Here is a 19,536-nt window from a genome sequence, read left to right on the forward strand (position 1 = left end):
TGGACTTATAAATATGATTTCTATTGAAATGTGATTTTTCATATATTTAGCCATAGACTTATGTTTATTAAACATGATTTGGCTTGTGTATTGATGATAATGATGATATATGGATGTTTAATTATTTCTAGTAATGTGAATGATAAGTATGATAAATTTATGGCTATGTGATCTTAGAATCCTATTTGAAATATTCTGTAGAACTTATATGTTTGTGTGATATATTAGTTGGTGGCCATGAGAAGTTGATGGTGTGGGAGACTACGTTGTAATTCATAGGGATTAGTGTGATGTGAAGAAATGTGAGTGACTTTAATATATGTTATATTGGTGATTACCCATGTTTTCATAATTATTATCCTGTGAGGATATGTCTTGGTTTTATAAATATGTTTCTTTTTATTGAATTGTTATTTTTAATACTTAGCCATCAATTTATGTTCAAGAAGTGAGATTTGACGTGTATAATTGAAATATGGGTTGGTTTGTATGATTGGTATGTTGTGATGAAATGTAAGGCTAGGAGTGGACCGTTAACCATTGTGATGGGATTTTGTTGCTTCGATATTGTTTCATTTCCACTTCGTTTATTAGTTCTAAATTTAGTAATTGTGCCTAATTTCCCTTTGTTGAGCTTTGGTAAATTAAGTAGCATGTGCTTGTCTCATTTCTTTGAGCCGTCGTACATTATGGTGTTGGCCTTCCGCGATTCCGTTGAGTGATGGTCCGGAATCGTATCCACTCGGATTCCGTTAAGTGATGGTCTGGAATCCCTTCTACTCCACGATTTCGTTGAGTAATGGTCTAAAATCGTATCCACTCGGATTCCGTTGAGTGATGGTCTGGAATCCCTTATACTCCACAATTCCATTGAGTGATGGTCCGGAATCGTATCTTGGGTTGGATATCATTGAGTGGTCCGAAATCCCATTCTTCGGAGGAGTAGGTTTGGCTTAACCGTGTCACTCTAGCCTTCGTTTTAGTATATTGTGAATAATGGTTTTGAGAATATTGTGAATTGAATTATAAAAGCAATTGTACGTCCATGGGATTCCTTCGAGATTTTCTACGATTCAATTATGGTTTCATAGTTTATGAATTTAGAAAATATGGGAATGATTGTTATTATGTTGACCATATTAGGTAATTAATGTGGCTAGAGAATGATTTTGTGCGTTGTCGGTTCTTAAATATGATGTATGTTGTGAATTGAGATATTATGTTGAGTCCTAATGATTTATATGAAGGATGGAAAGGAAATCATGATTTTTTTTCATGTGGGTTTGTTATGTTACCTTGAGTCTAGGAATTTTATGTTTGTCAAGTTCTATTGATTATTGATTTATGTGATAATTGGATGGTGTTGGAACGCTTATGGGTGGATGAATGACTAGATGACTAAAAAAATTATTATTGGGCTTTGTTAAATGTTCCTTGAGGTGCTACATGATTGAATTGTGGTATTATGTTGAGACATAGTGGTCTACGTGTTGATTGTTCGATTGAAGTAGAATAACGAATTACAAATGGCTTGATCCCTAATGAGGGTACGTAGGCAGTCTAAAAAGGAGATTAGATGCAGCCACAAAGAATACGCAAAATTACTATGCGATTCGATTCTCGAGTTGTGATTTGCCATATTCCGAAGGCGGAGAATGTTAGATACAGGTATTTGGTGACGTCACGTGTCTATTCTGGACGTACGTTGGGATCGGGGCGTGACAATATGGGCACGCTAGGCCACGTCAAAGTACAATTTTACCCATGCATTTAGCAAGTATTTATCCAAAAAAATTACTTTTTGTCTCAAATTTATGAGGATGTAAAGATAAAAAAGTTTCACATCCTCACAAAATTACCCCCTTTCATAATAGCGTTAGAATAATTTTATCAATTGTGGTGCAGAAAGATCCTCCTAATTTGATTCATGTTATTTCGATGATACTAAATTTCTCGAGTTTTAAAGAACAACATTCCAAGATTAGTCACATGAATCCCATTAGGCAAAATATGCCCGATTTAGATCATAGAAATTGATGGCTATCTAACTAGCCGGCTAGAAAGATTTACACGCTGCTTTCCTTTCTCTATGCTTGAGAGCCTTTCTCACTGTCTCGTGTGAGTGTTTGAAATTTCATCACTTTACGTTGTCATCGATCCTAGCTCTGGCTGTAGTCGGTGGCAGTTTCTTTTCTGTTCCTTCTGTTCGTCGCAGGAATCTCCTGGCGGACGAGCACACAGCTCCCCTGGGAAAATGGCGTCGGTTGAGGGTATCTGTCGTACTTCTGCTTTCTTCTCGGGCTCGCTCGGGCAAGCCTTTGTCGGGCAGATCTTGGTCGGGCAAGACACACTTCGGGTAAGGCTCGTCGGACAGTTCTGAAAGAGAAGGACAGAGTTAATTTGAAAGGGTGCCTTGTGGGGCCTTAGATGTAGGCCTTAAGGCTCACAATCAAGATTAACTTTGTCGTGCTCAGGCGTGCCACTGCCATCTTCAGTATGGCAGATGTTGAATGGGTGTTAAGCTTTGATTGAATATGTATACGCCCGAGAAACCAGGTTAGATATAACAGGTGCCTTTGTGAGGCCTTAGGTATAGGCCTTGAGGCTTCCTGTCAAACTAAACCAGCGCTTGGATGTATCATATTTGGTCTTTTATGGTTGCCAGAGTCTTATCACTATTATACTTTTGATTATCTAAATCCAAGAGGTAGGACGAACCCAAATGAGTGCCTTTGTAGGGCCTTAGGTATAGGCCTTGAGGCTTCCCATCAGAGTTAATCCTTATACTCGGACCAACTAGACCACAACATGAAATGAAGCTAAATAGATGCCTTCGTGGGGCCTTAGGTGTAGGCCTTGAGGCTTTCTATCAGAATTCACTCCCTGCCTAAGCCTTTTCTACGAATCAAGATATAATAGCAACAAAACGGAGAAATAGATTAATTACTTGAGCCCCAAGTAACTTCGGACTTCTCGCTTATCAAGGATTGTCGTGGATGGGTTGAGTCCACATAGAGTTCTTTTTTATGCCTTGAGGTCAAGGACTTTTAAACTGATCTTTAAATTACACGCCCGCCGGGCTTAAGACTTAGATCTGATTTGAACTCTGACACGATTCAGATCGGATCCAAGTGCTGAAGACTCATTTTCATTATGACTTTGCTAGAAATAACTTGTATATAACTGGGAATATATAACATGTTATTGTGCTTTTAAAAGAAAGAAAAGACAAAGACAGAGCAAAGATAGTCGGGTAAGTTTGAACCTTATCGGCCAAGGCTGAACTTCTTACAAAATCTATCTTTGTGGCTCTGTCAGAGGTCTGAAAGCTTTTAGAGGGGTTGACGGGGGAGAAGAGGATACAAAATGAATCGATACCACCATGAACAAGGTAGCAGAGCTATTACAGGGGTTTGGGAAGGTTTATCCCGAATGGGATGAAGGCTTGTGCTGACTACAGCTTCGTTGAAGGCAAATCTGGCTTGAGCGGAGTTTTGGCTTTTGTTTGTTTATTTGAGTGTCCTTAATTCTGTCTTCTCTTCCTCCTTTTATAGACGACTTCAGCTTGGGTTCCTGTAGCAATAGCGGTTGCCCGAATGCGGTTTGGTGATGACTCACTAGCTTTTTTACATGAATGCCACCAATAAAGTACTTTATTGGGCTGTGCAGTGACTGAATGACCCACCCCCTGTGGTCTTTGAGCAGGTAAGCAGGTGGCCTTTGTAACTTGTGCCCAGCCGAAAGCCTCTTTCCTGCCTCCTAAGTTTTCCTCTGGGCCTTGGGTTTGGGCCGGCTTTCTCTCTGGCCCAAAGTTCAGATTTTATCCCAAACAGTGCCCCCTTCAATTGATGTTAAGGTTGGGATCCCAAGCGCCAACATTAATTGAAAGAGACCCCTGTTCTAAACCCTTAGAATTCTTAAAACCCTTGTGAGTGAGCTTCTCCGTTCTCTGTGTCTCGTAAAAAGAAAACCTTCTCTGATACAACAAAACTTCCCCAATTCTTCCATCATTTCTTTCTCGTTGTCCGACGAGGTTGCATCTTTACCGTTCTCCTTGTTTTTCTTCCCCACGGCCTTCATTAAATGGCCTCAGGATCCGGCCAAACCCTACCATCCTACGAGTCTGGTGAAGGAATTGCCACTCTACGCCGTCTGCTCAACGGGCTGCATCGTCCGCGGGCAGGTCTGCATTCTGAACTCTTCTTTGAGATGCATGGGGTTCAATCTTTGGGTCCTGCCTGGATTTCTCGGGTTCCTTCAGTAGTAGAAAGTAATATGCCTAGGGGAAACTGGTTTACCCCAAATCCTTATTTGGCCGACTCGGGCATTTCTTCTTCTAAGTGGTCTCTTCATCGTCGAGGCTTTCCCTTGATGAATGATCTTGCCTGGGCCCAGTGGATTGACGAATTGGAACCTTCCTTCAAGCAGAAATGGATGAGTAACGGCATCTACGAACTGATTATGCTTTCGAAGATTTCAATTACCCCTAAGCCCGAATTGCTTGCTTCTGCCCTCCTCTTTTGGAATACGGGCACAAACACCTTCGATTTCCGTATGGGTCCCATGTCTCCCACCATTCTTGATATGGCCCAAGTCTTCAGGTTGAGGCCATCGGGCAGGGTGATAGATGTTACTCAAGATTGGATTCCATCTTCTACCACCGGGGGCTCAAGTTCTTCCACCTACTTCCTTCCTCTCAGCTATAACTCAGTTACTTTCAAAAGTTATGGGACCTCCTTTAAAGGATTCATCCCTTTTGTCAAGAAGAACTTCGGGGCAGGCTCTCCTCAAGCCGACAAAGATCAAGAGCATATGTACTTTCTTCTTTACTGGCTTAACAAACACGTCTTCCCCAACAAATCCAAGGGGGTACGGGTAGAATGGATCCCCTTGGTAGAGGTTCTTCACAATTTTGATGACGTTGCCACAGGTCCATTCCTTCTCTCCCATCTCTATCACCTTCTTTTTGACATGACCCGGGATGAGCCCTTTGAAACCAATTTGAACGGCCCCATCTGGATGATACAGATTTGGCTACAATGGTATTTTCCAGAATTTCGGGCTATTAATCTAGAGTTTCCAGAGGGTGTGGCTCCTGCCCGAATCCTGGCTGAAGCTCCTCCTGTAGATCATTCCACCTTTGCATGCTTCTACTTTTTCCGAGTCTGCAGGACTCGATCAGACTTGGAATGGGGTGCATCGGTCTTGAGGAGATATCCTTGGTTTTCTGACCAAGCCTTCCAAGATGCCCCTGGTGAGGATGCTGCTCCCTTCTGCAGGGAAAAGTTTATCAGCTGTATTCAGCCAAGAGACTTGGCCTGGGGGGTCAGGGGAAATCGGTATGATCGAGGCCTGGAGGTGTATCATCCTAACTTCTGCAGCAGGCAATTAGGATTTAGGCAATCCATACCTGTCCCATTCTTCGACTCCATCCATTGTGGCACTTCATTTCGGTTACAGACTCATTCTGAAGCGATATTTCGAGCTGCCCGCCGTAGTTTGGACGTGATGAGACAAGCAGCCCGACATTCCGTTGTTCTTAATTTCGAATGTACCTCGCTGTTTTCCTCTTGGTGGGAGGAAATGTGGACTCGAAAATACGGAGGAGATTTGAAAGTGAACCACGATCGCATTTTTAGCCAGCTTTCTCTTAAATCATATCCTAGCTCGGGCGAGCTTGCAAATTGGAAAGATATGATCCAAGAGAAAAACCGATTACTCCTAATAGGTGACTTTCTTCCCATCCGATTTTGCTTTCCTTGTTGTTTACTCTCCTCACTCTTACCTGTTTCTGCAGCTTCAGTTGATACTGAATCCGAAGCCATCGAATCAGAGAATGATTCTGCTGATGCCGCAGTTCTTCATGGTGCTGCAGCAGAAGCTGAAAGGCGGGAAGCCGGGGAAGGGACAGACGTCTCAGAATCTCTTGGGGATTCAGGAGCCGAAGAAACAATTAAAGAAATAGCCAAGGATACGATCAAAGCATCTAAACGAAAGAGGGTGGCCATAACTAAAACCATAATCTCTGATCCGGCACTTCCTTCAGCAACCACACGACCAATTCTTACCCGAAAGAGTAAGCGGGCAAGAGTCACCGTTCCTCCTAAACCAGCAGCCTCATCTGCTCCTGTTTCTGAAGCGGGTAAAGAGACAGAACAATCTTCCAGTGAGTCTCTCCTCTTCTGGATCAAATGGCTACCTTTTTCCCTTATCTGATTATCCCTTTATCACTCAACAGGACCTCAAGCTTCTAAAAGGTCAACCCTTGCTTCTAAGAAGGAATCACGAAGGGCTGCTACGCCTAAAGAGGTATGACTTCTATCTTTATACTTTCTTATTTTCAAACCTTCCTGAATTTTGAATAATTTGGCTTAGGCTACAAGGAAAGAAAGTCTTTCTCCGCAACCTACCCTAGATGCAACCCCTTCTTCTCAATTTGATCCTTCCACAGGAATCATATTGCATTTTGTGGATGAGGATGATACTTTGGTAAGTTACTCTTTTTTTTTTTTTTTTTTTATTTCAACTTTGCACATTGCTACCCAAGTAACTCCTATCCATGTTCTTTGCAGCCATCCTCGGGATATGAACCCCTTCCCCCGTCAGTGGTCTTGGATAAAGAACCCATAGTTCCTGAGATCCCTGTAGCTTTAGACACAACTATTTCGCAAATGCTTACTCGCCAGACGGTCGATGAACCTCCTTCTTCTCCTCAAAATCAACCTCAGGTGCTGGAATATTTTCTTCTTGTTTCTTCCTCTGGTGACCTTTTGCTGATCATCACTACTTTCTTCGGATACAACCAGGATGTAGGCACAGGTTCAGGCACAACTTTCCCATCTGTCGCTGGTGGTGAAAAATCTTCACCTCGACAAGGAGTTAGTGCATTCTCTGGTGAAACCCCGGGGTTAAGTCAGGTAACTTTCTTCTCTCCAAAGCCTCTTTTGCTTCGACTTGTGCATAGTTCATCTTGTCCTGATCCTGAAGTTTTGTAGCGAGCTTCCCCAAAAGAAACTTCCCCTCCTCCAATGGCCCGTAACCCAAGGTGCTTTCAACCTCCTTCTTCCTCTGGATATGTTGACACCTCCCTGTCTAGAGATGAACCGATTGAACAAACAGAAATTGCCCCCTCCATAGGCATTATCTCACCAGAAGAAACTGTTATGCCGGACCCTTCTCCTTCCTTCTTTGATCCTGCCAAGTTACCCAAACTCTTCGAAGCACTCGGGCGACTTGAGACGCGGTTGAAGTCTTCAAAGCAGGCTTCAACAAAATCTATGTCTTCGGAGCAGCAACAAATCTTTCAAACATGGGCAAAGAAAGAATTCACTGCATCATTTAGCCTCAAGGCTCTCTGTGACCTCGAGAGAGTCATTACTGAGTTTTTAAAAAACGATCGCTTATCCAAGCCTCAGTATGATTCTTTCCTTTCTTTCTTTGAAAACTTGAGGGCCTTCAGGGAGCAACATCAGAGAGCAGACCGGCTGGCTAACCGGGCAAAATGCTTCATAGAGAGAGAATCGAGCTCCTCTACCCAAGTTAGTCGGCTGATGGAAGAGAGTATGCAGACCAAAGAACGGATTGAAGTTGTTTCTTCTGAAATTCAGAAGTTGGAGAGACAACTGATGATCCTTAAGGCGGAGCAAACAACTCTTCTGGATAACCTTGAGCAACAGATCGAAGGGGTGGAAAAAGCGACTTTAGAGTTAGAGCAAACCAAGTCTGAACTTGTAAACAGCCATACTGTTTTGGCTGAACCAAATAGGATTTTTACCATCATGCGAACATACCATTCTAGAATAATCACCTTATGTGAAGATGTAAAGTTTTTGGAATAGAATTACTTTGTAATCTCTTTTTGTTTTAGAATGGATATGTAACATTCCTCCTGTTCTGCTCCCTTTGGATAGGCCTCAGGCAAATCTATGCCCTCTTGCCTGCCTGCTTTTCTCCTCCATCTTTATTGTTGGCAATCTTAGCCCCTGCCCCCGGGTCCTTTCAATGGTATTTTACTCTGTTGATAACCCCGACTCCTTGAAAACGAGGTCGATCATGCTAATAGGAGCTTCGGGGAAAAGGTCAGTATCCACCATCATACTAGCCTGAGGTGAATCGAGTAGTAACTTCCCCTTTACTATCAGATCCTGTACCCAGTCCCTAAACTGGACACAATTGACTATAGAGTGGTTGAAGGTATAATGCAACTTACAATACTTCTTCCCCCTGAGTTCCTCGGGCTTGGGCATCTTTTTGGTGTTGTCGGGCAAAATGACTCTTGCCCGCACAAGTTCTTCATAGATTTCTGGTGCCTTGGTTAGATCGAAAGAATAACTTTGATACTTTGGGGGTTTCATGGGTACGAACCCACCATCATTCATCACGATCTTCTGGTCCTTGACTGGTTGGACTAACCCTTTGATCGTCAATGGCTTAAAGGGTGTGGTCATCTCAGCAGCACACACATCTATACTCTTCTCCTCATGATCATCTTTGCATTCGGGTCCGGCTTCCCCTACCTCTACATGGTGAATAGTAGCTTTATTTTTGTAGAACGGAGGAGTTTTGGAAGTATGTTTTACCTGCTGTTCCTCCTGTAACAGCCTCTCATACTTAGTAGCAGCAATCACCAACTCTTGTAGCTCATTGAACTGTGCATCATAGAACCTTTTTCTCAAAGGTAATTTTAAAGCCCTTTGAGCAATGGATATGAGCTGTGCTTGGTTGACAGGGAACTGACATCTCATCCTTGTCCTTCTGAACCTCATCATAAAATCTTCGGTGGACTCATGATCATATTGTTTCACTTCTACCAGATCATTAATGGTGAGCTCTGGCTCTATCCTGTAGAACTGTTCATGGAAAGCCATCTCCATTTGCCCCCAGTTAGCAATGGAATTGGGGGGTAATAGAGAATACCATTGAGATGCCAATCCTGCTAGTGAATTTCCAAACAACCTCAATTTGTAGTTTGGATTGTCCTCATACGCCACACAGTGATTAGAAAATTTGAAAATATGATCTCTGGAGGACACACTGCTATCTTCCCCTGTGAAAATCGGGAATGCGGGCATCTTGAAATTAAGAGGGAATGGATTTAACTCGTCGATATATTCAGGATATGGCTTCTGGTAGGTAACCCTGAATACTGGACGAACTCGAGGCTGGACGTTTTGAATCACCGTTCTTCTTAACTCAGCCAATTCTTCTCTTAGTTGCTAAGTAGCTAAATTATCATTCTGGCCATGGATAGCTGACTCAATCTTCGGACTCCGGTCATTGCCCGCGTTTGCTTCCCTCATGGTTTCAGATTTTCTCCAGTTAGATCCTCCACCTTTGTTGACCATCGGGGGTGGCCTATAAGGTAGAGGTTTATCTGACGTAGTAATGGTTGTTTCTTTCCCGCTAGTTTCTCCAGCCGTGGCTGGCAGTCCAAACTTCATTCTTTCTTGTTCACTCTGCCTCCTATTATTAAATGATAATAATGGGAAGCTGGGAAACTCCTTTTCTGAAGCTGACTCCATCACTGCTTGACTTCCTTCAGGTATCACCTTCTTCTTTCCCCTATCATTTTCTTCTTCTAGTAGTGGAAACAAAGGAATGATTGGCTCACTTCTTATAACAACTGGACTCATTCCACTTCCTTGAGCACCCTTTGGAGTAGATAACTCCAAATCCAGCCTTCTTTGTAGATTTCCTGTAAGCATACAGAGTCTGCTTACTTCTCCCTTAGTCTCCAAGGAAATTCTTTCCATGCTTTTCAACACTTGGATCATTGTAACTTGCAGTTCTTCATTAATCCCTTTCCCCTGTGATTTCTCAGATGTAGTCGAACTACCTGAGACCACCTGTCCGGATGGGGATAAAGGATTTTCTGATTGTTCTGTCATCTGGAAAAGATCCTTCTTGGCTTCTTTTTTGGCAAGTTTATAGCTTCTCTTTTTGGACATGTAAGATCTTAGAAGTGCAGCTGTTTCTTATCCCACCGGGCGTGCCAAAACTATGTTCGTCGCAGGAATCTCCTGGCGGACGAGCACACAGCTCCCCTGGGAAAATGGCGTCGGTTGAGGGTATCTGTCGTACTTCTGCTTTCTTCTCGGGCTCGCTCGGGCAAGCCTTTGTCGGGCAGATCTTGGTCGGGCAAGACACACTTCGGGCAAGGCTCGTCGGACAGTTCTGAAAGAGAATGACAGAGTTAATTTGAAAGGGTGCCTTGTGGGGCCTTAGATGTAGGCCTTAAGGCTCACAATCAAGATTAACTTTGTCGTGCTCAGGCGTGCCACTGCCATCTTCAGTATGGCAGATGTTGAATGGGTGTTAAGCTTTGATTGAATATGTATACGCCCGAGAAACCAGGTTAGATATAACAGGTGCCTTTGTGAGGCCTTAGGTATAGGCCTTGAGGCTTCCTGTCAAACTAAACCAGCGCTTGGATGTATCATATTTGGTCTTTTATGGTTGCCAGAGTCTTATCACTATTATACTTTTGATTATCTGAATCCAAGAGGTAGGACGAACCCAAATGAGTGCCTTTGTAGGGCCTTAGGTATAGGCCTTGAGGCTTCCCATCAGAGTTAATCCTTATACTCGGACCAACTAGACCACAACATGAAATGAAGCTAAATAGATGCCTTCGTGGGGCCTTAGGTGTAGGCCTTGAGGCTTTCTATCAGAATTCACTCCCTGCCTAAGCCTTTTCTACGAATCAAGATATAATAGCAACAAAACGGAGAAATAGATTAATTACTTGCGCCCCAAGTAACTTCGGACTTCTCGCTTATCAAGGATTGTCGTGGATGGGTTGAGTCCACATAGAGTTCTTTTTTATGCCTTGAGGTCAAGGACTTTTAAACTGATCTTTAAATTACACGCCCGCCGGGCTTAAGACTTAGATCTGATTTGAACTCTGACACGATTCAGATCGGATCCAAGTGCTGAAGACTCATTTTCATTATGACTTTGCTAGAAATAACTTGTATATAACTGGGAATATATAACATGTTATTGTGCTTTTAAAAGAAAGAAAAGACAAAGACAGAGCAAAGATAGTCGGGTAAGTTTGAACCTTATCGGCCAAGGCTGAACTTCTTACAAAATCTATCTTTGTGGCTCTGTCAGAGGTCTGAAAGCTTTTAGAGGGGTTGACGGGGGAGAAGAGGATACAAAATGAATCGATACCACCATGAACAAGGTAGCAGAGCTATTACAGGGGTTTGGGAAGGTTTATCCCGAATGGGATGAAGGCTTGTGCTGACTACAGCTTCGTTGAAGGCAAATCTGGCTTGAGCGGAGTTTTGGCTTTTGTTTGTTTGTTTGAGTGTCCTTAATTCTGTCTTCTCTTCCTCCTTTTATAGACGACTTCAGCTTGGGTTCCTGTAGCAATAGCGGTTGCCCGAATGCGGTTTGGTGATGACTCACTAGCTTTTTTACATGAATGCCACCAATAAAGTACTTTATTGGGCTGTGCAGTGACTGAATGACCCACCCCCTGTGGTCTTTGAGCAGGTAAGCAGGTGGCCTTTGTAACTTGTGCCCAGCCGAAAGCCTCTTTCCTGCCTCCTAAGTTTTCCTCTGGGCCTTGGGTTTGGGCCGGCTTTCTCTCTGGCCCAAAGTTCAGATTTTATCCCAAACACCTTCTGTTTTTCCCCTTGTGATTTTCTACTGTGTTTTCCCTTTCCTAGTCTGTTCTCCACAATTCTTTGTCATCCCTTTTTCTGGGTCATTTCCAATTCAATTTGTAGCCACTTTTCATCGCGATTCGTCGCGATTTATCGAGTCGGTGTATCGAATTCCGGTGTTCTTACTGGTTCGAGTGTTATCTACACCACCACCTTCTCTCTCTGCCTTTGGCAGCGTTGCATGTCGATCTCCACATGCTTCATGGCTGGTTTTTTTCCAGGTTGTGGTTGTGATTGAAGAGCTGTTCTCAACTAATAAAAGCGATCGAAGTGGGGATGCTTTGTCTGAAGCGTGGAAGCTGGTTGCTGAATGGGATTTTCTGGTGTGGAAGTGGCTGTAGCAGAGATCTAGGTTGTTCTTGGTCCTTTTTTATTTGTATATTTAGTACGTGAGTCAGTAGTAAATTTATGTTGTGTGTTTAATAAAGGTTCCGGCATTTAGTTGACCAAAAAAAAAGGATTTAAACAGTCTTTACTTCTTATCCAATTGTGTAGGTACCACCAAACCATTAAGTTCAATTATTCACACGTATCTTGATCTGCCAATTGGATAAACCCTCTTGTTCCCATTTTATTATATCCACTCAAATGTTCTGGATTCTTCGTCGTGGCCCCCAACTCGCTTTACCCTCCTTTCTTTCTTCCCACCGAATGTCTCCTTTTTCTCTTGAGAACAATTTACGTGAAACGATTACTGATATTTGAATTTTAAATAATAATATATTATTAAATAGAACGCTAAGACAATAGTGAATAAATTTCTCTTTTTATTAAGAACAACTTATATGAAATAGTCACATGATATTCCAATTTCAAATAACAGTATGTTGTTGACCGGATGCCATAATAACATAGAAACATGTTGCCTATAAGACCTTTTCCGAAGAAGATGTCAAAGTTTAAACATAAAATTTAAATTTGAAAGCTTATGTGGCACATTGATTTTTTTTTTTTATAAATGGCACATTGATTTTTTTATAAATTTTATTCTACAACCGATATGTCAAATTTAAACTATTATTTAAACTATTATTTACTTTTTATAGTTATAATTAGTATTTTGAAACAAAAGACAAGTATAAAAATTATGAAAAATATTTATTAATTACTAAAAATAGATTTGAAGCCGCTATCAAATTTGACAGCAACTTCCTCTGCTGCCTTTTCATATCATGGCACATAGGAATTGACATTTCAGTTGAAAAAGATTAAGAATATCTTTTATTATCGTTATTACAGATATGAACTTTTCGATATTTTCTTTGAAGATGCTCTAAAGTTGCTTTCCTTGCACTTGCATAGTTGCATGGATTTTGCCAGCCTGGGTGCGTTCATTGTACGCGTTCCCCGGAAAGGTTAACTAATTAAAAAATATATTTTAATCCACTAATCAGTAATCACACACGTCAGCTTGATCACACCGCTCAAGTTAACAGACACTCGATCTCGTCCGTCCAGTTGTACAACTAATGAATCCGACCTCAGCTTAACCATGGTTTGTTGAATTTGTGGCGCAGGTGCTACAGCCAACCGCTCTCGAGGCCTATATATCAGGACCCCAAGACTCCAAATTTCTTCATCCTCGTCTCCTCCAAAGCTTGTTCGTCGAGTAAGGTTTCCCGACAAATAGAGAATCTTTCTATTATTTTGGTACGATCCAATTCCAATTATTTGTTTTTCTTTCTTTGATTTTTTTGTATTTGTATACAAAGAAATTTAAAGTTATGTGTTTTTATTCTTTGTCGTGTGATTTTTTAGGATATCATATCATGCTATGTTGTGTCTTTGTAAATATTGATGCTTCTGTGAATCTGTCATATCATATGGGGTTTTGTTACCTTCTGGTTTTTGGTACATCTTTGATTGAACCAAATGTTGTAAGTTCATGCATGAACAAATTAAGTTATGCTCTTCATGTTTGGGATGTGATTTATGCACACCTTTTTTCTTTATTCTGGCGTTTGGATTGAATGAATGATTGGAGAATCAAGGACAGAATCATATGTCTACACGGTGGGTGTGCAAAAATCATTTTCTTTACGCTCACTCGTTTGGTTTTTGGAGGATTTAAACGCAGCCATGAGCTTTGTTGTGGGTTGATGCATTTATTGATTGAAGTGCTAATAACAAGTTTCTTTTTTTCTACGAAGTTCATTGCATATTGGAAGAAGGGTGGTGTATACACCTCTTCTGGCCAATAATTTTTCGATTTTACGAATTGATAAATAAACAAAAACTGTCATTGTAATTCATGGCATAGATGGAGCTAATCGTTTATAAATTGAATTTCGTGTGTCCATAATCCGGGTTAGTTGGATGATTGTTGGTAACTTGGTATTGAAGCAATATTTGTGGAGGGCAGGGCATGGCAGGAGGGCTAACAATGTTTTGTTTGTTGTGTGTGTGCAGCTGAATTTGCAGTAGATTTCTCAAGTCAAGGCAAAGTACATATATGGTTGAACAAGACGACGATCAGATCCCAACTGCTTTTGACCCCTTTGCCGAAGCCAAAGACGCGGATGCCCCCGGAGCCAAGGAGTATGTGCATGTCCGGGTGCAGCAGAGAAATGGAAAGAAGTGCTTGACGACAGTTCAAGGGCTGAAGAAGGACTTCAACTACGACAAGATCCTCAAGGACCTTAAGAAAGAGTTCTGCTGCAACGGGAATGTTGTTCAGGACAAAGAGCTCGGCAAGATAATTCAGCTCCAAGGCGATCAGCGCAAGAAAGTGCTGCAGTTTCTCGTTCAGGCCAAGATTGTCAAGAAGGATCAGATCAAGATTCATGGCTTCTGAGGACTTGGAGTTGTAGTCGAGTTTGTTACCGTTGTATTAAGTTTGCTACTACCTCCCAGAACCTCCTGGCTTGTCTGGATGTTCTGGGTTTGTAATAACAGAATTGTCTATACAATGTGGAATTTATGGACTTCTGATGCATGATGCTGGTCTTTGTTAATTTGCTTCCGTTTTTGTTGGTTGATGAGGATTTCAGTTCAATTTTATGGGATTTCATTGTTAAACAACTCTAATGTTTTTTCTGTAAATATTAATGGTTTGTTTGGGATTTCTAAATGTCGTCTGTTATTTGTCATTAGGTGGATGATTCCACCTTGCGACGAGAGAGATAGACTGGCTAGACTAGCTAATAATAGGTGGACTCCACCTTGCGACGAGAGAGATAGACTGGTTAGACTAGCTAATAATAAGTCGAGGACTCCACCTCGTGACGAGAGAGATAGATTGGCTAAACCAACTAATAAACTCACTACGTGACGAGAGACATAGATCTGATGGTGCAAATTATTTCGACGGTTGAGCTGCCAACATTAAAACTATAGCATTGCTTACAAGAGAAATTTACACGTCCTTGTTTAATCTTGTTAATTATTCAGAAGTTGAAAATAAAATAGATGTGCGAGAAGCTAAAAATAATTGCGTAAAACCACCTCCCTTCCTACAAATCCTTCTACAAGGAAGCCTTCATTTAGGAAAGTGATTTATACATGGTCATTTTCACTTTTTTCACAGCCTTCTCAATTCTAACACTTGATTCTCCATCGATTTGTTTAATCCAAAATAACGAGTGTGTAGAGGTGAAAAAAGACGTGCAAAAATTATCTCTTCATTTATTAATGTGAAAAAGAATGTACGGAGCCAAACATGATAAAAACAAGACAACAAAGATAAATACAAGATAAAAAAGAGATGCTGACTTGTTATGCGCAATTTGTGCAGCACAAACTGTTGCACTTGTAACTCAGAACCAATCCAAACGAAAACGTTCATTTCTCCGGCAAGCAATCGGCAGCAAACATGAAGTACCACTCATGCGACTCACGGTCCTCCCTCGGTTTACACATGTATATTCTACGAGGGGAACTTATGGCTTGCAACAGTCGGAGAATGGCAACAAAAAGAAACTTTAGAATAGCTTGGCCTGCGGTTGCATTCCACTTTTCATCATCGTGGAGAATTCTTCATAGTTGATCCGACCATCCTGTAATCCCAGTGGAATTGAGTGCTAATGTGCATGATAATGGAGAAATTCAATAAAGTTGTGAGGATGTCGACTTACATTATCTGTATCAACTTCCGATATTATTTCCCTAATTGTAGCTTCGTCACCCATTCCATACTCTTTCATTGCAGATTCTAGCTCGTCTCTTGTGATAAACCTGTAATAAACACACACAAAAAAAGAAAAACATTAGGTAATCAATCATTCATGCTTACCCATAAGCCTAATCTTATCTAATTTAGCGGTTGAGAATATGAGAACTGGATCCAGAGCGAATAGGAGCTGAGGTCAGTTTTCACAGAATTGTAATTAACTGCAGCATCCTACAACTTTCTAGTTCTTTGAAAATGAACGTCCAAGAAAGCATGCGCAATTCTTAGAGATTGGAAGAAAAAGCTTACCCGCTATTATCTTTGTCAAAATATTGAAAGGCTTTGTAAAGATGTTCGTCCCTCTCTAGCCTGTGTCTATGCATTGTAGCAGTGATGAATTCAATGTAGTCAATTGATCCACTCCCATCCACATCAGCCTGAAATGCAAATGCAGACCATGAGTTGGGTGGGATGCGAAAGGTAAAAGAAAACTGGGATATTTTAAATTGAATGATAATGTACAGCTTCCATTAGCTGCTTGACTTCAGCCTCTGTGAGCTTAGAACCAAGTCGAGCCAATCCTGACTTGAGTTCATCATAAGTGATGGTTCCGCTATTGTCAGTGTCCAAGTTTGTAAACATTGCCTTCAGCCCATGTATTTCTTCTTCAGAAAGATTTTCGGCAATAACCTATAACCATATTCATAAATTATACACCGTTAGAATCGAAGCACAATCAGATCCAATCTACAGAGTATATAGTACCATCACAGCGCTATTCAAAATTCAAAGTAGTCTGTGTCCGAAAACCTCTTGACAAACGTACCTTCAATGCAAGTTTTTTCAGTTTGTTCATAGCTCTGAACTGCTTCATCCTAGAAAGCACTGCACTGTCTATGGGTTTGTCTGAAGCTTCTCCGCCATCTCTGATCCATGGATGTTCTGGTTGGCCACCCAAATTCAAAAGTTTTAGTTGCAAGATAAATCTGCTAGACACAATAAGCCAAGTATCAAGTAAAAGGAAGAGATCTATACCTAGAACCTGAGTCGAAGTGATACGTTTTTTGGGGTCCTGTGTTAGCATCCTACGGACTAGGTCCTTGGCACTGTTTGATATAGATGGCCACGGTGAACTTGAAAAGTCAATCTCTCCCTCCATTATGGCATCAAATATCCCCTTCTCCGTTTCTAAATCGGTCATTGGAAACTATTAATCGTTTAAACCAACATGAAAAATACAGAACCTGTAACTAGTACACAAAGATATTATGTTAAGCAAAACAAATATACTGTGTCTTTACCTGCCCAAAATGGAGGCACTCCACTTAGTAAAATATACAATATAACTCCTGCACTCCAAATGTCTATTTCCTTCCCATATCTGCGTCGCAGTACTTCTGGAGCAACATAGTAAGCACTCCCAACTATATCACGATACACTTTTCCTGACAAGAGTTTACCATGAAAGATAATGAATAGCTATGCTACAAGTGGAAGCATATCATACGCAATAAAGAAAAATATTCATCAAATGCTAACAGTTGTCAAACATAGTACATATATCTGCAGTAAATTAGTAAATTACAAAGAAAATACAGAATCTACTCATCTATAGTTTTAAAAGACAAGGTAAACACCAAAATCATAAGCAAATTTGACAAAAGAAAATCTTAAGCAAACAATCTAGTGACGTTATGATGTCATCTTAAGGATAACTGTGAAACCCATGAAAGTAGAGAACATATTAAGAAGGTCCAAAAGACAACAAACAATATATTTGGCCTGTTCCAGATAAACCAAGTTTGACAAAAGTGTTAAAATACATGTTTCTAACTATGTTGCTAAAAGTAAACACAATTTATAGTTGTGGGAAACTTTAATGCTGGCAAATTACAGGTCTGGACTCCATCTCACAGAGATATGCGAAAATAGGATGCAAACATAATATGCCTTTTTTTTACTGTGGGTCACTGAGGGTAAGAGAGTGTTCCGTTGCTGTTCTCGGTCTTCGTGTGACATTGCTTGACAGAGATGTGACCTTACTACCAGAGTTTAAAAAATAATGAAGCTGCATAATTGAAGACCATCTCTCCCCACCCCCCATGCAATTAAAGATGTTGTTAACTTGTCATTAATACAACTGCATCAGAAATTTACAGTACAGCTCTTTTCTTTTCCTTCCATCTCACTTCCATGAAAAGAATGGAGGCCATTATGGAAATACGACAGCGAAACATGTTTGGTGTAGCGTGTATCATCATCTATCAAACATGGCAAAATAAATGAAATTACCAAAGCAGTGATTTCTAAACTGATGAAATTCAATTCGTCTTCGTTCCCTAACATGAGGCTCAGTTTATCTACCAGTGCTAAAGGTAATAAATTCAACATTTATAATTCGGTTTTGATAAAGTGCTTATCTACCATCTGAATTGCCAGCTAACATGTCCTGGTTACCCTTACTTATTTTCTAAAACAAAATGGCTTTGTCTTCTATCAACTTACAATATATTATGAAATCCAGCTAGGTTCTGCATTGACTTTGGCATGAATTTAGTACCATTATCACTAGAAACATCATTTCCAGATAAAAACAATTCCGCGATCGAAGCATATGCGCACAATTCACCTAATACCTTATATCTCTCATATCAATTGTGAAGGATACTGAATTTCCAAGCAAGTAACTATGGAAAATGATATCTAAATTTACCTTCTTCAATGAAGACGGACAACCCGAAATCGGTAGCCTTGAGAAGGGCATTCTCATCCTTGCTAGACAGCAAGAAATTCTCCGGTTTCAGGTCCCGATGCATCACTCCCATAAAATGACATATGTGGACAACATTAACAATCGCCCGGCATATCGAAGAAGCCGCTCTCTCACTGTAATGTCCCTTGGCAATGATCCTATCAAACAGCTCTCCACCTGCACACAGCTCCATACAAACATGGACAGACTGCTTGTCCTCGTAACAACCTTTGAACTCCACAACGTTGGGCTGCCCGCTCAAATCCTGCATAATCTGAATCTCCCTCTTGATGTCCTCCTTGTCGTTCTTGGTTACAAGCTTCCGCTTCGAAATCGACTTGCAGGCGTACTTCTTGCCGGTCGAAATCTCGGTGCAGAGATAGGTCACGCCGAATTGGCCTCTGCCCAGTTCTTTCCCAATGGTGTAGTGCACCCTGACATCCTCAAACGGCTTTCCGAGGATTGTGTTGTCTGCCGGCCTTGGAGCTACTGGTTTGGGGGTTTTAGCCGGGACTGTCGGCTTCCATGCTGGTTGGGGTTCTTGGTTGACTGGCAGACCGCGTCTTTCGGGTCGTTGTTGATGAACAGCAGCAGCTTCATGGCTATGGGGTTTCTGGTGGTGGACCCCACCTCCTCCTTCTCCGCCTCCTACTGATCTGTAGCCATTATGTTGTCGCTCTGAATCTTTGCTTTTGCTTAGACACTTGCCCATTTGTTGTTTTTGCTCAAGTAATACCTTTTACGCTGGAATTGCAGAGGAGAGAGAGAAGCAAAAGAGTTCTGGATCAGACAGGCAAGGGAGAGAGAACCCAGATGAGGATTTGGTGAGAATGTGATAAAGAAGGTAACTTGGGAAAGGGTTTGAGAAAAGTAGCCTGGAATTGCAAGGAAAAGCTGAAGAAAGAAGATGGTCAAACTTTTCAATCAAGTGGAATTGTTGAATGTTTCAGGTCTTCCAAATTCTAATCAAGGGACACAGACAATGACAGAGACCCGGATTT

The 19,536-nt window shown here is 41.3% G+C and overlaps 3 protein-coding genes and 1 long non-coding RNA gene across 5 annotated transcripts; 2 read left to right on the forward strand and 2 right to left on the reverse strand.

Annotated features, from left to right (window-relative positions):
- Positions 1 to 1,981: 1,981 nt before the first annotated feature.
- On the reverse strand, positions 1,982 to 5,103 carry LOC126615358 (uncharacterized). Its single transcript, XR_007620787.1, has 2 exons — positions 3,266 to 5,103; positions 1,982 to 2,376 (listed from the first exon to the last, which is right to left on the reverse strand). It is a non-coding gene; the product is annotated as an uncharacterized LOC126615358 (long non-coding RNA).
- An 86-nt stretch (positions 5,104 to 5,189) lies between these two features.
- LOC126617104 (uncharacterized) lies at positions 5,190 to 7,838 on the forward strand. Its single transcript, XM_050285162.1, has 8 exons — positions 5,190 to 5,194; positions 5,280 to 5,728; positions 5,798 to 6,166; positions 6,239 to 6,309; positions 6,376 to 6,489; positions 6,573 to 6,728; positions 6,807 to 6,917; positions 6,996 to 7,838. The coding sequence occupies exons 1-8, from the start codon at positions 5,190 to 5,192 to the stop codon at positions 7,836 to 7,838; spliced, it is 2,118 nt and encodes a 705-aa protein (XP_050141119.1).
- A 5,354-nt stretch (positions 7,839 to 13,192) lies between these two features.
- Positions 13,193 to 14,599, forward strand: LOC126615357 (protein translation factor SUI1 homolog). The gene is made up of 2 exons (XM_050283182.1): positions 13,193 to 13,325; positions 14,085 to 14,599. Exon 2 carries the CDS (start codon positions 14,128 to 14,130, stop codon positions 14,467 to 14,469), a length of 342 nt encoding a protein of 113 aa, XP_050139139.1. The 5' UTR covers positions 13,193 to 13,325; positions 14,085 to 14,127; the 3' UTR covers positions 14,470 to 14,599.
- A 680-nt stretch (positions 14,600 to 15,279) lies between these two features.
- On the reverse strand, positions 15,280 to 19,536 carry LOC126615356 (calcium-dependent protein kinase 2-like). Of its 2 annotated transcripts, XM_050283181.1 has the most exons (8): positions 18,497 to 19,533; positions 17,085 to 17,228; positions 16,819 to 16,971; positions 16,610 to 16,725; positions 16,306 to 16,473; positions 16,093 to 16,220; positions 15,749 to 15,848; positions 15,280 to 15,670 (listed from the first exon to the last, which is right to left on the reverse strand). In XM_050283181.1, the coding sequence occupies exons 1-8, from the start codon at positions 19,245 to 19,247 to the stop codon at positions 15,596 to 15,598; spliced, it is 1,635 nt and encodes a 544-aa protein (XP_050139138.1). In that variant the 5' UTR covers positions 19,248 to 19,533; the 3' UTR covers positions 15,280 to 15,595. The 2 variants fall into 2 exon arrangements, with proteins under 2 accessions (XP_050139138.1, XP_050139137.1); XM_050283180.1 differs by having other exon boundaries at positions 16,610 to 16,971; positions 18,497 to 19,536.

This window comes from Malus sylvestris, chromosome 3, assembly GCF_916048215.2.
Source record: "Malus sylvestris chromosome 3, drMalSylv7.2, whole genome shotgun sequence".
In the NCBI taxonomy this organism is placed as follows: domain Eukaryota; kingdom Viridiplantae; phylum Streptophyta; class Magnoliopsida; order Rosales; family Rosaceae; genus Malus; species Malus sylvestris.